Below are 20,724 nucleotides of genomic sequence, written 5' to 3' on the forward strand. Positions count from 1 at the left end.
GCAAGATGTGGAATGCAGGTGCCCTCAGGGAGCAGTAGGTGGGAAAAACACACATGTAAAAGGTGAGAGGCGTGATAGGTCCACATAGCATTTCTCTCGCTTCTGTATCATACCATTATGCTGAAAAGTTGCAGCACAGCATGAGGTCCTGTGCTGCAACACTGAACATCTCTCTTGTTATTTCACACATGGAGCTCGCACACTTAGCGACTCAAATCTTCCCTCTCTGGGAATGCAAAAGTAAGGAATGGGATTTGAAGACTGCCTGCAGTCCATAATTCAGGTTGGATATTAGGAAACATTTCTTCTCAGAAAGAATGATCAGGCCCTGGCACAGGCTGCCCAGGGGGGTGGTGGAGTCACCATACCTGGAGGTGTTCCAGAACAGTGTGGATGTGTCACTGAGGGATGTGGTCAGTGGGCATGGTGAGGGTGGGCTGGTGGTTGGACTGGGTGATCTGAGAGATCTTTTCCAGCCTTAATGGTTCTATGATTCTATGATTCTGTAACTATGCCTTTGTGTATGCATGCACAACTGCATTGTATGTACCTATGTATCTCCTGCAGAATGCTGGGAAATGAGGAAAGATGCAGTCTTGGCTGTTGCCTCTCCCCATTTGATTTTGACATTTTTAACAGGTTTTTCTTTCACACTAGAAGCCTCTTGCCTTTCTTCTTTTAGTTTGAAACATGTACGCTTGTCCCCTTTACGGAGAGCCAGATGGGATATGTCTCATCTGCAAAGGGCAGAACAGATTTTGTCTGATGTGTGGTACCATGTCTTTACAGCTATTTTTATAGCTCTCCAAGTCCTAGATTCTGACTGAGGCCTCTGGGTGCTTCCATAATACTAAGCATATTAATATTCAAATAAGTCCTTTGGAACAAAGGTGATTCTTTATGAGAATTGGGAGTAATCTATGTCTCTGGCAATATTCAATATAAGAAATCTTTATTTTGGGATATATAAATATTATAAAAGTGGCCTAGTAAATTAGAAAATGTGTTAAAATTGAATTTGCTTCACCTCCTGACAATAGGGAAAAATTAATTTTTAAAATAGAATAATGATAACTCCAAGCATTCAAAAATCATGACAAGTCAAATCACAAGCTTTTACATCAGTAATAAAGCTGGGATCCTTTCTCCTTGCCTATAGGGTATTCATCTTCAGAGTTCAGGTGGATGCCATTTTCAAACTGTTCAGTGGAATCATCAGGCCAAAGGCATTTTTGGTCAATGATTTTCACATACCTACATAACTCCTGAACCATATAAAATACTTCAAATATAATCAAAGTAGATGACTCCAAGAAGATGAGAAAATGGATACTCCACTTCTAAGCAACCAGCCCACTCACATAACAAGAACACAGTGATGATTTCAAGCTGGAGGGTGTGTGACATCTAAAAGGCCAAGTATCTCTGGCTGGAAAAGTTCCTTCTTGCCTTAACAGCAGTGTCACACCCAAAGATTAAGCTCTTAATGGCCTAGGCTATCAAAGATGAGCTCATTAGGAATATTATCAGCATAATTGATGCTTATAACCTCCCTCTTTTTCAGCTATAGTCCTTGATGGGAAAAAAAGAAAACAAACAAACAAAAAAACCAACAACAACAAACAAATGTGTACAGTTCAAGAAGAGAAACAACAATTGGAATGGCTCTGGGCTCAAAATTCAAAGATACTGGGCATTGGAGGCAGAACTGTGGTTAACAGCTGGAGAAATCAGAGATCAGATACCCAGCAAAATGAAACAAGGTTTGGCTGGTGAGATGGAGGATGGCCAGAACCATCCATGAATGAAGAGATCAGCACAGAAAGGAGACACTGATGCATGGCAGGGATGGCTGAGTCAAAGCACAGAGTAATCCCAAGACCTTCCCCATATTTAGTGCTGGAATTCAAAAAAACCCAGAAGTAGCAAAGGGTGCATATTTTAGTTTGGGGTATCCAGTAAATCTAAGCCTTCAGCATTCAGCTCCTCAGGCTTTTCCAGTCAGATTCCATGTTCCTAGAAGGCAATACTGTTTACAGACTATGCGTTATCTGGACCGATTTTAAGTCAACCTCTGTCTGCCTCCTTTCCTCCAAAAGACTCCACAAAAAGGAGATGCAGATGTGTTCTAACTAACAACTTGACCTTCTGCAACTGAAAAGTTAGTCAGACTTGCACACGTATGTGTTGCACAGTTGAAGGCTGAATCTGTAACCTGCCTCGTATTTGTGGCCTCACATAGTTGAATTATGTGGACAGAAAGAGTTCAGATATGAGTTCAAATACAAACACTTCACAGAATTGCAGAATCACAGGGGTTGGAAAGGACCTCTGAAGACCATCTGGTCCAACCCCCAGTTATGCCTTCCTTATGACCAGTGTTTTACTTAGAAAGGGAAAGGAGAGGCTGAATTCTTGGCAGTGTCTCTACTGGCAACGCCTTGGCTAGCAAAGCCTGGCAGACACTGGATTTCATAGGTATTTAAAGATGGCTCTTTTGTTTTTATTAATCGCAGATTAATTTCCAGGACTTTGGATTTCTCATGTGACAGAGAGGCTGTTGTAGCCAATGGAAAAAATGTTGACTGCCTGGTGATATTTCAGTTTGCTCATATTAATAAAAAAGCATTTTACTAGCATCAAAGAAAGATAATAAGAGCTTTTCAGCTCTTGACCAGTGAAGAATAGCATACTTTCTTTTTTTGTTGTTTTGTTTTTTTAATGGTGAAGCTTTTCAAGGACGACCCTTGACTCTGGTGTGCTCAAATGAAATGGCTTTAAGCCATCCTGAAATTAAGGTTTTAGCAAACAAACACAGAAGTCTTCAGAGGCTTCCACCACAGTGCTTGTTATCTTTCTGCTGTTGTATCAATGTGAAATTCAGCTATGTGAGCTGAGGATTACATAAGAACTTTCAGCTTCTGATTAGTATCTTAATGCTGAGTTTCTTTCCTGTCGTTCCTTTATTTGTGGAAGAACAGTTAATGTGAACCTCGAGTAAAAGGTGACTACTCCAACAAAGCCACGTTGCTTCTCACAGCACAAATGTGCCATCCATCAGCATCAGCGCCTGCAGCATCCCACTGCTCAGACATGCTGTGAATAGCCTGACTGAAGAACATCCAGGGAAATGATGAAGCCACAGCTTCATCCTGTGTTTGAACTCCTGGTGCCCAGGAGTGAAGCAGAGCTCTTAGGGATATCAGCCCAGATATCTTCAAGCAGCCCGCAGGTGAGTGAAGCTTGGTTTCTGGGTCCATTGCAGAGGGATACTGTGCCCTCCTTCATCACCCCATGTCAGCATTTCCAAAGCATGGTACAAGGATTTCTACTCAATCCAGCTCACCCATGAAGTTAATTCTGCATCTATGCAAGTCAGGAGCTGGTTAATCAAGGCTCAAAAAAACAACACTGGAAACTAAAACTGGAAGGTTTTTGGTCTTCTTTTCGCAGTGCAGGATGACAATTTTATACACTCCCCTTAGAAGGCTTGAGAGAGGCAGGGCATTTATCCCATTTCCCCTTGACAAAACCCAACCCACTGGTGCTTCCACGTTCCATAAACTGGGAAATCCATGAAACCCCTGCAGCAACACCGGAGCTGACAGCAAGGTTGGCCAACTACTCTGCTTTAGCGGCTTCATTCAAAACTAATGCGTGCTGAATTAGCACCCAGCTAGTGCCTCGGGGCCTAGAAGGGGTTCATAATCACCTACACGCATCTCAAAGTAACGACAAGCATACAGCGAATCAGAGGGAAAAAGAACGACAGCCCGAGGGCCGCCTCAGCCCGCGGCGCCCGGAGGTGCCGTAGTGGCCGCCAGCCGGGCTCGGGGCGGCGCCGCGTGCGGCTGCGGGGAGCGGATCGGGGCCGCGATAAATGCCGGCGCAGCCGTGTGAGCGCTTCAGCGGTAGTAGTTCTGTTTTCTCCTTCGGAACCCAAACCTCCTCCTCCTCCGCCACCGCCACCTCAGTACGTGTAATGGAAAGTCAGAGGCGATAGAGAACGTGGCATCCGCCGCCTCGCATCCACGGGTGGCAGCGGGCGAGCCGCCTTCCCGGGCAAACGACGGCATCGGCGAAGCGTGCGGGCGGGAGGCCGCTCTCGCTCTAAGCTCCCCGCCGGCGGGGCCGCCCCGGTCCTCCCCCCGCTCTCCCCCCACCCGGTGCCGCTCCCCGTCCTCATCCCGCCAACGGGCGGACGGAAGCGCGTGGCGGCGGCCGCGCCATGCTGTACGGGCCGGCGGCCGCGTCCCCCCGCGCCCTGGGCCGGCTCCGCGGCGTGCCGCTAACGGGACGGGGCGAGGCCCGAGGGAGGAGGGCTCGGCTCGCCGCCTGCCCACGTCCCCTCCCCGGCCGAGGAGGAGGAGGAGAAAGCGAGCGGGGGCCAAGCCGATCAGTTAGGAGAGGGTTTGAAAGAGCCCTCCTCCCTCCCCCCCGGAGGGGAAAAGGAAAGCGAGAGCCGTGGCGAGCGGCCGAGGATGATAACTTAGGGCGGGAGGGCGGGCGGCCGTGCCTCGGGTGGGAGCTGCCCGCGCTGCCCCGTCCCGGGCGAGAGCGGCTCCGAGGGAGGCAGAGATGTCCGGGGGCGCGGCGGGGAGCGAGGGAGAGCCCCAGGTGCGGCCCGAGGGGAAGGAGAGGCAGAGGAAGAGGAGGAGGAGGAGGAAGAAGAAGGAGAGCAAGACGCGGCTGGTGCGCTCCAGCCTGCTGCCACCTGAGGCCGAGGCGGAGAAATCCAAGCGGCCCGCCCTGGCCAGCAACCGCCTGAAGACCACCAAGTACACGGCCCTCTCCTTCCTGCCCAAGAACCTCTTCGAGCAGTTCCACCGCCTGGCCAATGTCTACTTCGTCTTCATCGCGCTGCTCAACTTCGTGCCGGCCGTCAACGCCTTCCAGCCCGAGCTGGCTCTGGCCCCCGTGCTCTTCATCCTGGCGGTCACGGCCATCAAGGACCTGTGGGAAGACTACAGCCGCTACCGCTCCGACCAGGAGATCAACCACATGGAGTGCCTGGTGTACTGCAGGTGGGGCCGTCGTGGGTTGCAGAACATGGGGGCACTGGGTTTTCCAAAGGGCTTTCATGCTGAGCATGGAGAAACCCGTTTTTATCCTTGGAGTTGTCTTGGGCTTCTCTGTTTCATGACCTGGAGCTGCAGGTGTTGCTAAATCTCAGCGCCTTCAGGTGGAAGCCAACTCGCCCTAACCACTGGGACTTCCAAAGCACGTAGGCTTATGAGTAAGCAGCAATTAAGCATAAGTCTATGTATATGTGCTGGGCTTTGTGATGTTTTATATTTTGTATTGGGGACAGTGCATCACAAAGTGACAGCAAGCGTGACAGGCATGGCTTGACTCAGAAGCCCTTAGGCAAATCGTTCCCGGTGTGAAGTAGCCAGCCACACCAATGTGTTGTTTCAGGCATTAATTTGACTTCAGTAATGCGAGACCTCCCTCAAGTAATCTGCTAATAAATCTTTGTTGAGCAAAGGCTGGAGACCAGAGGCTTCTGCATTTGGCTTAAGAGTGTGAGGTTTCATGAACTAGTGAGCCCGAACTGTGTTTGCATTTCTAGAGAATGTGAGACAGTCCTTTCACTGAATTGCACTTCTGAGTGAATGCTTTATACTTATCTTCTCAGGTGTCATCATTCCTTGTGGCTTTGCTCTCTCCCATAGCTTGTGGATGGAGCTCTAGGTCATTTATCTCCTTCAGACGTATTTGTTTTTTGAATGATCCAGGCTATAGGTTTAGACTACAGTCTTGGTATCCATAAATCAGCCTGAAATGTCTTCTGCATTAACACTTATGTGTAAGAATCCAACTTTAGAAAACTCATGTTTTATCTTCCTCACTGTGCCTGCTAGTCATCTGGTAGTAGCTCAGAGTAAGATTTGGGGAAATTGAGTGAAGAAAATAGTTTCCAAGCATGCAGGTTTCATTTTTCATTCTGATGTGTAGATCAAACGGAAAAGGAACACGTGCCAAGAAGCTTATACTCCGATTCCACAAGCTGTCTGGGAGGGGTACTCTGGGCTGACGTAAGCACAGAAGCAGAGAGCAAGTCTCCTATTCTGGGAAAGGCGTGTGAAAAGAAATAAAATGCTAAAAAGAATCCAGAATAGTCTATGTTTTCAACATCCAGTATTTTGTTGCTTTTTAAACTCATATCACAGAAGAAATCTCACTCTGGGATATTCCACTGCCTCTAGATATGCATGGGAACACAAGTAAAACAGTCTAATTTCCGTAAACTAAAATAAGTATAACCCAGCCATGTAGCATTTATTGGCAGGGCTAACCCAAGGCTCTGCCTAGTTCTTTGCTTGCCTGTAGTTGTTCTTGACTGTGAATGCTTCTGGTGTTGAGGGAGATGGGCAGCAGGAAGGCTAGTAAGAGACTATTCTTGCTCAGAAATAAAATAGGACTAGTGTGGATGGTTAATCCAGTCCCTACCAAATAAAACCAGTTTAGAAATAAGCTGTCATGTCTCCTGGATTGAAAAACAAGAAGAATCATAGAATAGTTTGGGTTGGAAGGGACCTTAAGAGATCATCTTGCTCCAATTCCCCTGCTATGGGCAAGGACACCTCCCACTTGACCAGTGCTCAAAGCCCCATCCACGCTGGGCTTGAATACTACCAGGGAGTGGGCACCCACAGCTTATCTCAGCAGCTTGTTCCAGTGTGTCACCACTATCACAGTAAAGAATTTGTTCCTTATATCTAGTCTAAATCTACCCTCTTCCAGTTTATAGCCCTTACCCCTCATTCCATCACTACGTGCTCTTATAATATGTCCCTCCCCAGCTTTCCTGTAGGCCTCCTTCAGGTACTGACAGGCTGCTGTAAGGTTCCCCCGGAGACTTCTCTTTTCCCGGCTTACGATCCTCAAGTCTCTCAGCCTGACCTCACAGAAGAGGTGCTCCAGCCGTCTGATCATCGTCATGGCCCTCCTCTGAACCTGCTCCAACAGCTCAACATTTTTGTTATGTCAGAGGCCCCAGAACTGGACGCAGTAGTCCAGGTGAGGTCTTCACAAAAGCAGAGTTGAGGGGCAGAATCACTGCATTTGCACCTGAAGTGCACGTGGGCCAAATCCCCGTAGGGTAATGAAGCTGGAAGCTTGAACTACATCACCTGTTCAGATAGAGCTTTCTAGCTAGTGGAATACTAAGCTTCAGTATAGCTGTCTGCAGAACCCTTGTTTCTTGCAGCAGCTTGACTATTTCTGCCCACAGGCAGTCCTTAGGAAATGCCCTGCTCTTGCAATTAAAAGAAGTAAACAAAACAGGTAGCTAAAATGAATTGCTTATATGGCATAACTGCCTACTTTTTCTTCTTTTTTAGCCATTATTTCAACTTCACTAAATGATTTTTTTAAACATCTCCTAGCCCCAGTGGGTGAGATGGGACAACAAACTTAAGGTTTTCACAGATAGAAACAAAGATTCTCACTAATGTACATGACTTCTAGAGCTGAATCTTGGAAGCAGGGAACCAAGATTGAGCATTGTGTATCAAGATCATAAAGTCACTGGGAGTGCGATCAAAAAGCTGTTTTTCTCCAAAAGGTGTCCTGCTGGAGTTCTCCTTGAGGAGATGGAACTTTGTTTCCTCAGTCTCTCTCTCTGTTTCTGGAAAAATGCTCAAGCATAGACATCACAAAAGGAAGTAATAAGTGACATCTTCTCTCACCACATCCGTTTTGTGCTGATTGATTTATCAGTTCTGCTACTTTTTGACCAAGTAATGACTGTCTCTTCCTTCCACTTCCTTGTGGTGTCAGTAGGACAGACTCTTCTGCAGTGTTTGTCATAGATTTAGTGCAGGTTAATGAGCGCAGCTCAGCCCTGCATTGCCCTAGAGCTGCCGGAGAGCAGCAACTCTTCCCTTGCTGGCCATAGTTGAGTGAGATGGGATATGGCTGAGTGCTACACTGGACCTCCACGCTGCTGTGGGCCCCTTTCCAGCTGCATTCACATACATCTGAAAAAACTACTTACTTCAACACTCAGACACAGTCAACAGCAAGTGGGAAGCTGCAGTCAGCAGCTTGAGACAGGGACTATTGCATCACTGTAGCAGAGAAAAGCCCTCTGTCTTTACATCTTAGGTAATCTTTAGTGATTGAGTGAAGATTCGGGTCAGATCCCATATGTTGTGCCTTGTGTCTTCTGTGCCAGCTCATCAGAAAGGGGCTCCAGCAGCACTAGGGCAGTGCCCACGGCGAGGTTCCCTGCCTATGCAAACCGATGGTGTCAGTAATTTGAACACGAGGAAAAATGCCATTCTTCTGCTGTGCTGACTGCTTAACAGCTGGTGTGCAGGCGAGCCCTCCTTCCTCCGCTGTCCCTCCTCCACGGACTCAGATGACCCATTCACATACAACTGCTGCTGAATCAATGACTCAGTTGGCAAAACTTATCAGACGACAGAACGGCAAAGGATGATGCAACCTCAAGTAATAAGCTGGAGATGCAGCTTGTTCTCTCAGAAAGAGGAGACAGCTTTAATGTAGAAATTCTCGGTGTTTCAAAGAGTCCCTCAAAAGCTCCTATTTTCTAGACAGCTGGTAGACAGTGAAAAGACCTAATTCTTTGAAGGAATTGAAATAAGCTATTGAGTTTGAATTAGCAGAGTGTGTTGAGGAATAAAGTGTTCTGGAGAACTGAATAATTGTGTTGGTGTGTGATATAATTTGCAGGTCCTCCTTTATCAGCATGCTGGTCTTGATAGGAAAAGAGGGAAGGTTTCTTAGCCATGAGGAGTCAATGGAGCCTCTCTCAGGCTCCTGCCCTGCTTGTGACTACAGAGAAAACCAGACACTGTCTTAGGAGTACAGTTTCACAGGTCACTTAAAATTCAGATTTAAGTTGGGAAGGCTGGATCATGGAAAATCACATTGTCTCTTGTTTAGTTGGTTTAAATGTAAAGAAGTTAGACAGACATTAGAGCCTAGTCTGCAGAAGACTGTTGTGCAGAAATCCTTCACGACTTGGCAGTCACCTTAATCACATCTCTTTGCTCCCTTTCTATATTTCCATCACCCAGGGATGGAGGTTGATGTCCGGAGATCACAAATTTTTAACATTGTAGTGAAATCTTGTTTGATTAGTTACTTTTCTGGGTTATGAAGTTGGACTTGGAGGGTGGAAGAGTGATTTTTTTCTTGGCAGTTTCACATGAATATTTGCTCCAAACAAGTCCAGCACACATTGCTCCTGCTCTTAAATATTTGATAGAACTAAATTTGTCATTGGAATAGTGTTAAAACTCTTCTAAGCACAGGCTTTGTTTTCAGCGTGCTGTCACAAAGTATGGTATGTATTTGCTTGGTATGTAAATAGGAGATGAATAGTGATAACTGCAGTCACAACAAATAATGGCACTCATCCAGCAAGGAATATATTTTGTTTCTGTCTAAGTGCTTTGTTGGTGAAATTCTCTCTTCTAACACTTTTCTAGAAGCCTTATGTTCAAAACCAAAGGGCTTTGTTTTTTAGGTTTACTGTAATTCTTGCTGTGTCCACTGAGGAGCATTGCTAAAGACTGTAATGGTCTCTACATGCTGATAAGAGTGGTAACTGCTTCTTCGCTCAGCATGTGACTTAGAAAATATGTGAAAAATTGGAATGTATGACCTGATACTTGTTTTGCCAAGGTGTGGAAGATGTCGAATGGGTCTTCTCTCCCTCTGTCAGCCTGCCAGTGAAAGCTATTCCATCCTGTGAGAAGAAAGATACAGAATGTTACCAAATCCTCACAGGAGCGTAGCAGATGCCACTCATGGCCTGTGAAGTAGCCACGGGATGACTCTGTGCAACCACTCCATTTAGGTCCCATATTTTCCTGCTGACACCAGCCTCCAGGACGTTGGTTGTGACTGCCTCCTACGCTAACCAAATACACCCACACATAGTAGCGTCTTGTCCCAAGAACTGAAGGCATTTCTTCTGGTGACATTTATCACCAGAAGAAATAAACTTGTCTCATTGCTTCCAGAAAGAAAATGTCACTAGACCTGATTCAGAAGGAAACTACCTGGGATTACTCAGTTTCCTCTGTGAGTGAGCGCGGTGCACAGAAAGCTGAAAGCTAAATGTTGTGTTCTGAATTTATGTCAGAGATATCAATGTTCCTTTCTCCAGTTTTAGAGAGATGCTGCTTGGTTTACGTTACTATCCTTTGCTTCAGTTCAAGCCAAACTAGCAGTGAGTACATTCTCTGAGAGATATAGTAGTGTCTCTTCCTTTAGAGTAATGGAGTATTTTCATTTTGCAGAGGAGTTTATTATTTTGGCAAAGGAAGCCTGTGCTGTTTTCTGAGATGCAGCTAGCTGTAATGCATAGGAGAGCCCCTATGTCCATTCATTTCTACGTATGCATTTTATTTGTGGTTCAGCAAAGGGCAAATTTGATTTTTAACGTTCCTTCCAACTCAAGCCATTCTTTGATACCACCAAGTGATTTTTTTCAGGGATGTGCTGCACTCTATAGACTTAATAGCTTGTGTTAAATAGGCTGCTGCCAGGAGTATGGTGGCCACATTACATTCAGGATCAGCTCGTTCTTATATTTTATATTATCTTGAGGTCATGCTTGCTGCTAGAGGTGGCTGAAAGAAGATTAACAGATCTGCTTTCTTCTGTCAAAGTGTAACGTTTCCAAATGCATGTGTTGTTCAGCTCCACTTGAAACTGTGATTCCAAATCCCACCTTCCCCATGTCATCTAGTCAGTAGAACTGAAAATGTTTGTTAGTACCTGACAGCTATGCTATAGATCAGTATTTTGTTAGACTGCTTGTTAGCTGGCGTGGTGTAATTTAGCCAGGGCCTTCTTTCTGTGAAGTACTGTAGGAACAGCATTCCCCAGCTCTGCCTGGAAGGCTCCAGTTTTCCTGTGGAAGAGTTGAGGATTCCAGGGCTTGGGGAGGACGAGCTGACTAATGTTGGCTGATAAAGAAGATGAAAACATGGAAAGGACGAGGCTCCTTGCCACTGGGCAGAATTCACTGGAATGCTTCACCCAGGCTTTCACAATCCTTGCAGGTGGATGGGCAGGCTGGCTACCTTGACACTGCTTCAGATGTCTGAGTGCAGGTCTCCCCATGCTAGATAACCCAGTGCTTTCTTGCCTGAGAGCTGTCTGTGAGGTGCCCTTTCCTCTCTCCCTGTAATACGAGGCCTTTTGGGTAGATGGAACTTTTGTGTATATACACAGCAAGGGCAGTGTAGCTGGCCAGCTGAACACGTGGCTTCAGAGTTGTGCCCAATTTTCAGGCTTTATACTGTGCAGGCGTGATTTTAGCAACCACATATATTGAGAGCAATTAAGTACATGAAAAGCAGAATGCTTTGTTTCACTTCACATAGTTGCAGAGATGAACCAGGCAGCCTTAGTAATTTTACTTGGGAACTGGCACTGATGCAACTATGTTCATGGCCAATCGTGTCTGTACCCAGAAGAAATCCGCAGCACTAACAAGATGTCAGCCCTGCTGCTGCCCTGCAGTAACACACCCTGCCTGATCCTGTCTCACCAGGGAGGGGGAAGGACGTTGGGCAAGAGAGAGTGCATTTCAGTGAGTGCTGTAATTACACAGATGCTAAAAGACAGGACACTGACTTCTTACTGTCCTTTGTCTAGATCCAGAGGGTAGCTTCCTTTGATGTATGTCAAGCACAGATGACCCACACCCAAAAGGCAGCTGCAGCTCAGAAGGTGTGAAAGAGACAGTTTGTAGCTTTTCCTGAGCAGTGTTTGTGGTGTTGTGGAGGGGAGAGGAGGTGGAGGGAGTGTGAGAGTGTCATCCTTTACCAGGAGCTCAAGTAGGCTTACTGAGCTCTCCTTAGGAAATGTATGTACACAGTATAAGTCTTTAATGCTGAAAGACTTGATAAAGCAGGCCTCATATTGAGTTGGAGGAAGATGACCTACGCATTTCTGAATGAATTCGTTTAATCTTTGTGGCAAAACCAGGATGTGGCAATGAGAGAGTTTGAAACTAAGTTTTCAGTGCATACAGGATGTCAGCGGAGAGGAGCATCTTGCTCTCTTTTGCTGTTTCTAGGGTACAGCTACACAGTCTGTCCACAGAAAACTGCTAGCTACCCAGCTAATGGTGTGTCCTGTGCTCTGGTCAGTGAAGATTATCTAACGCTGATGAGCTGGCACACTGCTGTCTAGCTCTTTGCTGCAACATGAGCGATTCTATCTTGAGCACTGCAGGTGAAAATCTCTGCTGTGGTCAGCCTTCATCCTTAATTCTGCGGTCACAGGAGAGTTTTGACAAGCAAGGCATGTGTTTTAGGGGTGGAAAACATCTGCCATCTCCTCTGCTATTTTATTACAATTTTATTCAGTTTTGACCACAATTTCTCTAGAGTGGTGTGGCAAGTAGGCCAGTCTGCCCACTGCAGCAGCCAACATTTGCATCATATCCAGTCATTTCATAAACGCAGGCTCTGCTGAAGATTTGTTTCAGTAGGCATGGAGGTCACTTGCTTTGTTTTTGTGATCTGGTTGTCTGGAAGTACTGACCTACTTCAGGGAAGAGTTTAAGTGTTTGACTGTCAACAGCTGCACTCCAGTTTTGATTTGTCTGTGCTGTTATTATGTTAGCACTGAGAGTGTGAATGCTAATGAATAGATTTGGTATTTCTGTAGTTTTGAGGGTGTCTTCAGTTGTGTCCTTTTGGAGAGAAGGTTCAATACAAACGAACAGCATTTGTAACCAGAATTATTTGTCTTTATGTGCTGTCTTGTTCTTGCTGGATGTCTCCTGAGTTGTCCATCCAAATACCTATATGCTTGTCCTTTGTCCATTCACTTTTATGCCTCTCCTTGGCCAATTCCCTTGACCAACAACCTGAACTTGCCTGCTTTAGATATGTCAGTTGATTTTATTTGTTTGCAAACATGTTGTTGGACAAGTTGTTGTGAAGTCTCCCCAGATACTGAGGCCAACATGCAACATATTGAACAATAGTCACCTAAACACAACAGTGAGCATGTTCAGGATCTCTCAAAATGCAGACATTAAGTAAGGTATTGCACTGAGGAGATGCCAGCCAAACCCTTAAAATGCAGGAGATGAAGTAAGTGTATTAGAAAGAGATACCTATTTGGTGCAAAAGTAAATTATATCTTATCTGCCTATGTCTTGCAATTGCAGTGCATTGTTTTCTAGGTACCCACACTTATATCTGGGGGTTCAGATGCTCCCTGTATTTTATTTTTCCTCCCTTTTCAAATTCCTGTGTTCCCGTTGTCAGCTTCCCCTTGCTGTACTTCCCCTTTTGTTGTACACCTGCGAAGCGTTAAGCAGAATCTTGATCTGACATAGCTTACTAGGATAAATGCATACATTATTCTTATATGCACACTTAAAAGTGTTTTGATCTTCCCTTTTTCACTCTCATGTTCATATTTTATCAAAGTGCTTGGAATCCCCATTCCCCTGACAGACAGTTGATTCCTGTCTTAACTCTACTACATGTGCCCTGTAAACAACAGTGAGCCAACCACTGATTCTAGCTGGCAGGAAATCCTCTCAGTTGCTAATTAGGCTCTCTCTGACCTGACAGGAGTATTTCCTGAAGCAATCTGTCTTGCTAGGATATAAGGTTTATTTTACATAACTTCTATCTTATATGTGTCCAGTCTGACCAAGTCATCTAAGCCTCTGCCACAATTAGTGGAGAGCATTAAGCACTTTGAGGCAGAGCCTGGAAGTGTTTCCACTCTATGAGACACTTAGCTTAGGAGAGTTTGAATCAGGAGATCCATGCCTCTCCCCAGTGATGACACAGATGAAGCCTGACTAGGTGGCTTGCTAAATTTGAGTAAGGTGAATCCCATTAGTAAACTGAGAAGGGATAGATTTTAATTCCTGTCAGTGCTCTGTTTAATTTTTGGACTTTAGAAGAGTAGCCTGTCCTGATGGTTACATTTATTAATTCAAGATTTATGCTTTGAGAATTACAGATGCAAGTATGTTCACCTGTCTGGTGAAAGGAATAACTCATCCATTCTTTCATTTCCTGACACGTTTTGCCTTCAGCATTAGTCACTAATATGTTGTTCATACCTGTGAATTGTGTTTATATAGTTTATCTCAATGCTGAGAAAATGTAAGAGATGAGTTGCAACCAATAAATGATTTTCCTATTTGAATAACTGTTGACATTTTCATTTCTGTGGAATTTTTCAGGCAGCCCATGTAATATGAGGGATCTTGGTATTTTGGGATGTTATTTGCTCTTTAACCTCAACTGCAGCTTTTGAGGAGGAGTGTTGAAACAGAAAGTAGGAGGTTCCTAATTCTGCTTTCTTCTGTTTGTTTGGATGTTCCTAGATACTGAGTCAACTAAACTGTCTGCAAGCTGTGTCTCTTAAAAATGCAGAGGATGTGTGTTTGTTAAAAGAGTCATCACTGTCAAGTATCTAGCAGATATTGCATATGGTTATTGGGTCTATGTTTGATGTCTTGTTTGATGTAGGATCAGATGTTTAAACCTGGCAAGGGATAATGCTGGATGGTCAGGAATTGAATCAGATGGATCAATAGTGAAATTATTCTTCCAGTTCTGAGTACTGTTGATTTATCTTTGATTGCCAATTTCTGTGTTGGAATACACTGTGTAGTCATGTAAGAGATGCTGCACCATAAGAAGTTGTGCCACTGTTGGCTATGTTAAAAGTCCTAAGTTCAGTTCCTTTGAATGCAGTATTTTGACATCATCTCTTCCTGTTCATTCAGGCTTAAGTGTACTATCTGCTATCAAGTTTTTCTTACGTATGTCTTTCATTCATTCTCAGTGTGCTTTTGTGATAGGATCAGCGTTGCGTTTGAGAGTTCCTATTTCTGTCAGATCCTGTGAGAACTTTTTAAAATGTAAGTTGATCAGAAAATCTGTACCGAGGTTGAGCCAGCTATCAGTCTGCTGGTACTGCTGTCCAACCTTTTGTGTCCATTTTTCCAGGAGTCCATTTAAAGTCCATAACAACCCTTGTCATGGACTGAACAGTTCGTGATACCCTCTCAATTCTAGGAATGCCACTGTGGACTCAATTTTTGAGATCTTATCACACCACATAATAAACTTCTCGTGTTAGAAATAGCTGCTAGGAAAACATGTGTATACCTGTAAGACCATCTGCTGAAGACTGTTGCAGTGTAGGATCTCCAGCCTGACAAGAGATATGCGTAGAGCTTCCAAAACTAGAGCTGAAATGTAGTCAGAATGGAGAGTCAACAACCAGTCAATTTTGTCTATTTGTCAAGTGTTCAGTAGTTGATTTTGTTTTTATTGTTTCTGTTTTTTCTTTTCTTGATTTAATACACCAAGTGGAAACTGTCAGTTATTAGTCCAATTTCAAAACTAGCTAAGAGTCAGTTTGATTATAGCTAGTCTCAGTGAAGATAAAACTCATAAGAAAACTTAAGTCCGAAACATCTATTCCTCTTTCAGACATAAATACTGCAGAAGAATTTATCACAATAAAGTCAGAAATGGTGTTTCTTAAGAAAAACATACAGTTTTTCTACCTTTTAAAGCCTGAGTTCAACATTTTAGTGTAAGATTTCTCTAGAATTCCCCAGGGTTATTTGAAATTCAATCCTCCTTGGAATGCAGGAAGCAGGAGGAGATGCAGGAGAGTTTCTGAGGTTATTTACAGTGGCAGTTGGTTTGGCTTGGAGAATTTTTATGATGCTTATTTGGTCTTGGTGTATTAATCCATGTTTTTCCTCTGCTGTTCCTGAGTTGGAAACTTTCCATTTTACATTTGGCAATCTTGTCCCCAGTTGTTCATCCTTCATGCTTTATCACACTGGCGGTGGCTATTTTGTGAATCTTATCCGGCCTTTTATTCCTTTTAACATTTCTGTAAGCTGTCCTATCTGGCAACTTCTGGGAAATATTTTTGTTCTTTTAATTCTGTGGGTTTTTTTTAACCACTATCCACATTTATAGAAAGAATGCCTGTGATGGTGGTGCTGCATCCTACCAATAGGTTGTAAGTAAGATAAAATGAGGTCTGTGTTGTTTACTCTTCACCAACGGAAGACAGCTTAGACAACCACATCAACAGAAGGGGCTGAGGCTGGTGGTGCATTGCCCCATGTAGTCGAGCAGTATTCAAATTGTACACGGACCCCATTGCCATTCATTTGAGAGCAGTATTCTTATTTTTCCAGTTACTGAATATACATCCAGATGTCCAGAACTTCTTTGAGATGTCTCCTCGTATACCTCACTCTTTTCTAACCTGTTTTTTTTTTCAACTCATAAATTCCAGCTTGATGCTGAGAAGTTTGTTTTCACTGCAATCATACACATTGTGGAAAGGTTGCTGGCACAGGCTTCAGGGAATTCAGGTGGAGGAGATGTAAACAATTGCAACTGCGTGTTATTACCTTTTTACCCTATTTCTGCCATCTGAATCCATTTCTACTGGGAACTTAAATGAACTGGAAAAGCTTCTTTGAATGCTGATTTTACTAAAACTGTCAAGTGGTAATAGAAACCAAGGGTAAATAAAAACTGCTAATGACTGTGTTATTAACATAATTTTAAAATAGTCATTAAAAGTAATTTTCCTAGAATAATACAGTATAATAATATAAATACTTAATAATACTAAATTGTTTTCAAATAGTTTTTAATGTTCCTAACAAGACTTGGATTAAAACCTTCCAGCAGTAGGACTGGGAGGGATATGCTAGCAGAACAGGAAGAAAAAATCAGTGAACATAAGTAGTAAAGAGGCAGGCAGTATGACTGCTATCAAATACTTCAAAAAAGCTCTGCTACCTAATGTGACACATCTCTTCTCACAGTGAAGAGGCATGCCTACTTCTGGACAAAACATTCTGAGCCTCAGAAACTCAGCTGGCTGGAGACTTTCCTGATTCAATATGATATCCATTATGCAATATACTGCACGGCTTCTCTGACTTTTGTACTTGATGTGTTTCCCTGTAGTAAGCCTTATCCAGGGCAATTTGAGTAGTGAATGCAAAAGGGCATTTTTACTGCCCAGTGAGGAGGTTTGTATTGGCACTTGAAACAGGCCGGCGTGTGTCCATGGGCAGAGTGCAGCATTTTCTAGATGTCTCAGAGCTGCTCAGCAAGGCTCACTTGTCTGTGTGAAGCAGATAATGCTTCATTAGCTCCATAGTGCTGTGAGGTAAAAGCTGGCTGTACAGGATTGTACGGAGGAGGATTGTACACAGAGATGGTCAGAGGGCTGGAGTGCCTCTCCTATGAAAATAGGCTGAGGAGTTGGGCTAGTCTGGCTTGGAGAAGAGAAGGTTCCGGTGAGAAAGACCTCACTGAGGCCTCCCAGTACCTCAGGGAGTTTATAAGCAGGAAGGTGATTGTCCTATCACTGTCATACCATGTAAAAAGACAAAGAGAGGAAATTCAGGTTCGATTTTAGGAAGAAATTTTTCACTTGGAGGGTGGTGAACTACTGGTACAGGCTACCCAAAGAAGCTATGGGTGCCCCATCCCTTGAGACATTCAAGGCCAGGTTGAATGGGGCCCTGAACAGCCTGAGATGGTGGGGGGTAGCCTTGCCCTTGGTAGGGTTTGGAACTAGATGATCTTTAACATCACTTTCAACCTACATCATTCTATGATGCTATGAGTCTCTGACTCAGTTCAGATATCTTTGAATTTAGTTTCAGGATTATTTTGTATTTCAGCAGTCTCTGTGAACCTCAGTTATATGCAAATTATAATCAAGAAGATATAGTGATTTTAAAATATCTACAACTGTGAATAGCTCCGAAAAATATTCAGTCTCTTTTTTTTCAGACTGGAAAAGTATTAAAAAGATGATTGGGAGTTTAATAGGTTTTAAAACATATATGAATGGACTCTTAGCTGTTTCTCTGTAAGGAAGCAGAGGGCATTTTGTAAACATCAGTTGATTTGCTTTATGATGGGGTAGAGGTGAAAGGAGAAAATTGGTGCAGAACAGGATTAAGGCATCTGTCTAAGGTCTCTCAGGAAACTGCTAGAAAATACAAGGAAATAATCCAAACGTAATTATTTTCCTTTCTCAGAGCCAAGGTGACAGTTTTGCTTGTCAAGAGAAGATGTGATTTCATACTTACTAAGTTAGCAGTTTGTATACTGAGACAGTTATCTATTCTTCATGACTGTGCTGCGTATCAAGAAACCTTCAAAAACTGCACAGTGAACAGCCACTTAATAGAGAGTTACTGCAAAAGCAAATATTTTTTCACAGGCATCTGAAGAGTCCAGAAAGTGATGACCAAACTAATCACAGAATTTGTGTGATACTTATATCAGGCAACGCAACAACAGCTGAAAAAGCATGGTTTTCACCATGACCTGGGATTATGCTTTTGCCAGCTCCAGCTTTTGATCCTGCTTTTAACATTTTTGAAGAAACACGCTTTACTTCTTAATTTGAGCTGTGTACTCTTCTGGGAGAGGTGGCTGATGGTTGACAGTGATCAGACTGCAAGAATGGTACAGGCAGTTCTGTGCACAGCCTGCTAGGGAGGTAAGAACAGAGCCAGACTTCATGGATCAGCAGCATTGGCTTTTTCTCCTTGTACTTGAAGATATTAAAATAATCCTTCAGTGACTTTTTTAAAGGCATTTTCCTAAATGTTCTCTAATGTCCATAATAGTTTTAGATGCTGGGAAGTAAATATTTTGGTTCTAGCAATGTCGTGGTTTTTTCCCCACTTGGCATGTATTGGTGTTTGGAGGTTTTGTATTTTGTTTTGGTTATTTTTCTACAGTGCTTATGTTGAAGTCGAACTTAGTTTTGCTACCAACACCTTGCAGATATACGCACATAAAATAGTTGAACTTGCCAAAACAAGTCATTTTTTGTATCAGCATTCTTGTGGCTTTTTTTTTTTTTTTTTTTTTTCTGCTCACATGTTGTCTGAAAAGAGTGGCAGTGGAAAAAACATTGTTTCTGCAAGATTTACAAACTGACGGCTTTTTGGTCAGTAGCAGTCAGATACGGGAAAGGCAGTTAGTAAAAAATGGGCAAAACTTGATTATTTGAAGGACTTCTCTGATAAGACCACTGTTAAGATAAATTAAAAAGTAAGACAAAAGGCATCTGTTTCTGATCTCAGGAGAACGAACTGTTAGTGCTTAGAGCTTGGGCCTTGAAATTATCCACAGGAGACTGGGGCTCTGTGGCTGTTTTGATTTACATCTAGCCCTTTATTTCTTTTTGCAATGGACAGTTTTCTATGTTATGACAGATTATAATTTTGTTCCCCAAGTACCTGATCTCTCCCTGCGGCAAGATGGGAACATCACCTGTAAGGGAAAGATAGCGGTCCCAAAGCCAGTTGTATTCTCACAGGTGGAGCTCTAAGGGCATCAGGAGCTGAAGATGAGTTGACAGTATCCGTTATGTTTATCCAAAGCACTACTAAATATCCTAAATATCCCATCTGTTTGGGCTGTGTTTCCTCCCATCTCACCCCCCCCCTGCCCCACCCCTCCAGTTTTTTGTTTTTTTTTCCCATTTAGTCTAGTGTGTTTTTGAGTTACTGAAAGGCCATCAGGCATTTTGGAGAATAGGATGGCATTCAGTTTTAAATGCAATCACAAGGAGTCCTCCGGTCTTCACTTGGGACTTTGACAGGATCTTGAGCAAGTTACACGATCCTTCTCTGCTACAAAGTTGCAGTCTACAAAATGTGGGCAGTATGATTTATTTCACAGAGGTTTTGGTGTTTAAGTCTTCTAAAAGAGGCCTTTGTTATGTCAGTCTCACTTCAGTGCCTGGCAGAATTATGGAGACGATTATTTTGGGAGTTACTGAAAACACCTGAAAGACAATGCAGTCATTGATCATAGCCAACACAGGTTCACAAAGTCCTGTTTAATGAACTTAATCTCCTTTTATGACAAGTTTACTCACGTGATTGACCAAAGGAAGACAGTTGATGTAATCTTTTAGAATTTCAGCAAAGCTTTCAATAGTGTTTCTCACAGTACCCTTCTGGAAAAAGTGTTCGGCATACAGCTAGACAAAAACATAATGCAATGGGTGAACAACTGGCAGATGGTTGAGGCTCAAAGGGTTATTGTGAATGGGGTTACAACTGACTGATGACCAGTCCTGTGAGGGTTCCTTAGAGCTTCATTTTACGGCCCGTTCTCTTCAGTGTTTTCATCAATTACTTGGATACAGGACTTGAAGTTGTACTAAGTTATACTAAATAACTTTGCAGAAAAAGCTAAACTTGGAGGAGCTGTTGACTCCCTTGGGGATAGAGGCCTTACAGAGAAAGCATGACAAATTAGGGGGCTGGGCAGTCACCAACTGCACAAGAGAAATGCCAGATTCTTCACCTTCAATGGGGCAGCCGTGTATACATGTACAGACTGGGACACAAGAGGCTGGAGAACAGCTCCTCAGGAAGGAATCTGGAAGTTCTGGCTGACAAGCGGAATGTAAGCCATTAGTGTGCCCTGGCAGCCAAAAGAGCCAGCTGTGCCCTGGTGTGCATCAGGCCCAGCACTGCCACTAGGCAAGGGAAAGGGTTGTCCCCTTCTGCTCTGTGCTGTGTGGCCTCATCTCCAGCATTGGGTACAGGCCGAAATGCCACAATATATGAAGAACATAAAATTGTTAGAGAACATCCGAAGGAGGGCTACAAAGATGGGCTAGGATCTGGAGGGTAAGACATATGAGGAACAGCTGATA

General features: G+C 43.7%; 1 protein-coding gene across 1 annotated transcript in view; it reads left to right on the forward strand.

The window, feature by feature from the left end:
• The first annotated feature begins 4,191 nt into the window (after positions 1-4,191).
• Positions 4,192-20,724, forward strand: part of ATP10A (ATPase phospholipid transporting 10A (putative)) — a 109,662-nt gene continuing 93,129 nt past the window's right edge. The window contains exon 1 of the mRNA XM_031605269.2: positions 4,192-5,024. Within this exon, the coding sequence (XP_031461129.1) occupies positions 4,579-5,024 (446 nt within the window). The 5' untranslated portion in view covers positions 4,192-4,578. The remainder of the gene's footprint in view (positions 5,025-20,724) is intronic.

The sequence above is a fragment of the Phasianus colchicus genome, chromosome 1, assembly GCF_987193195.1.
Source record: "Phasianus colchicus chromosome 1, bPhaCol1.hap1.1, whole genome shotgun sequence".
NCBI lineage: Eukaryota > Metazoa > Chordata > Aves > Galliformes > Phasianidae > Phasianus > Phasianus colchicus.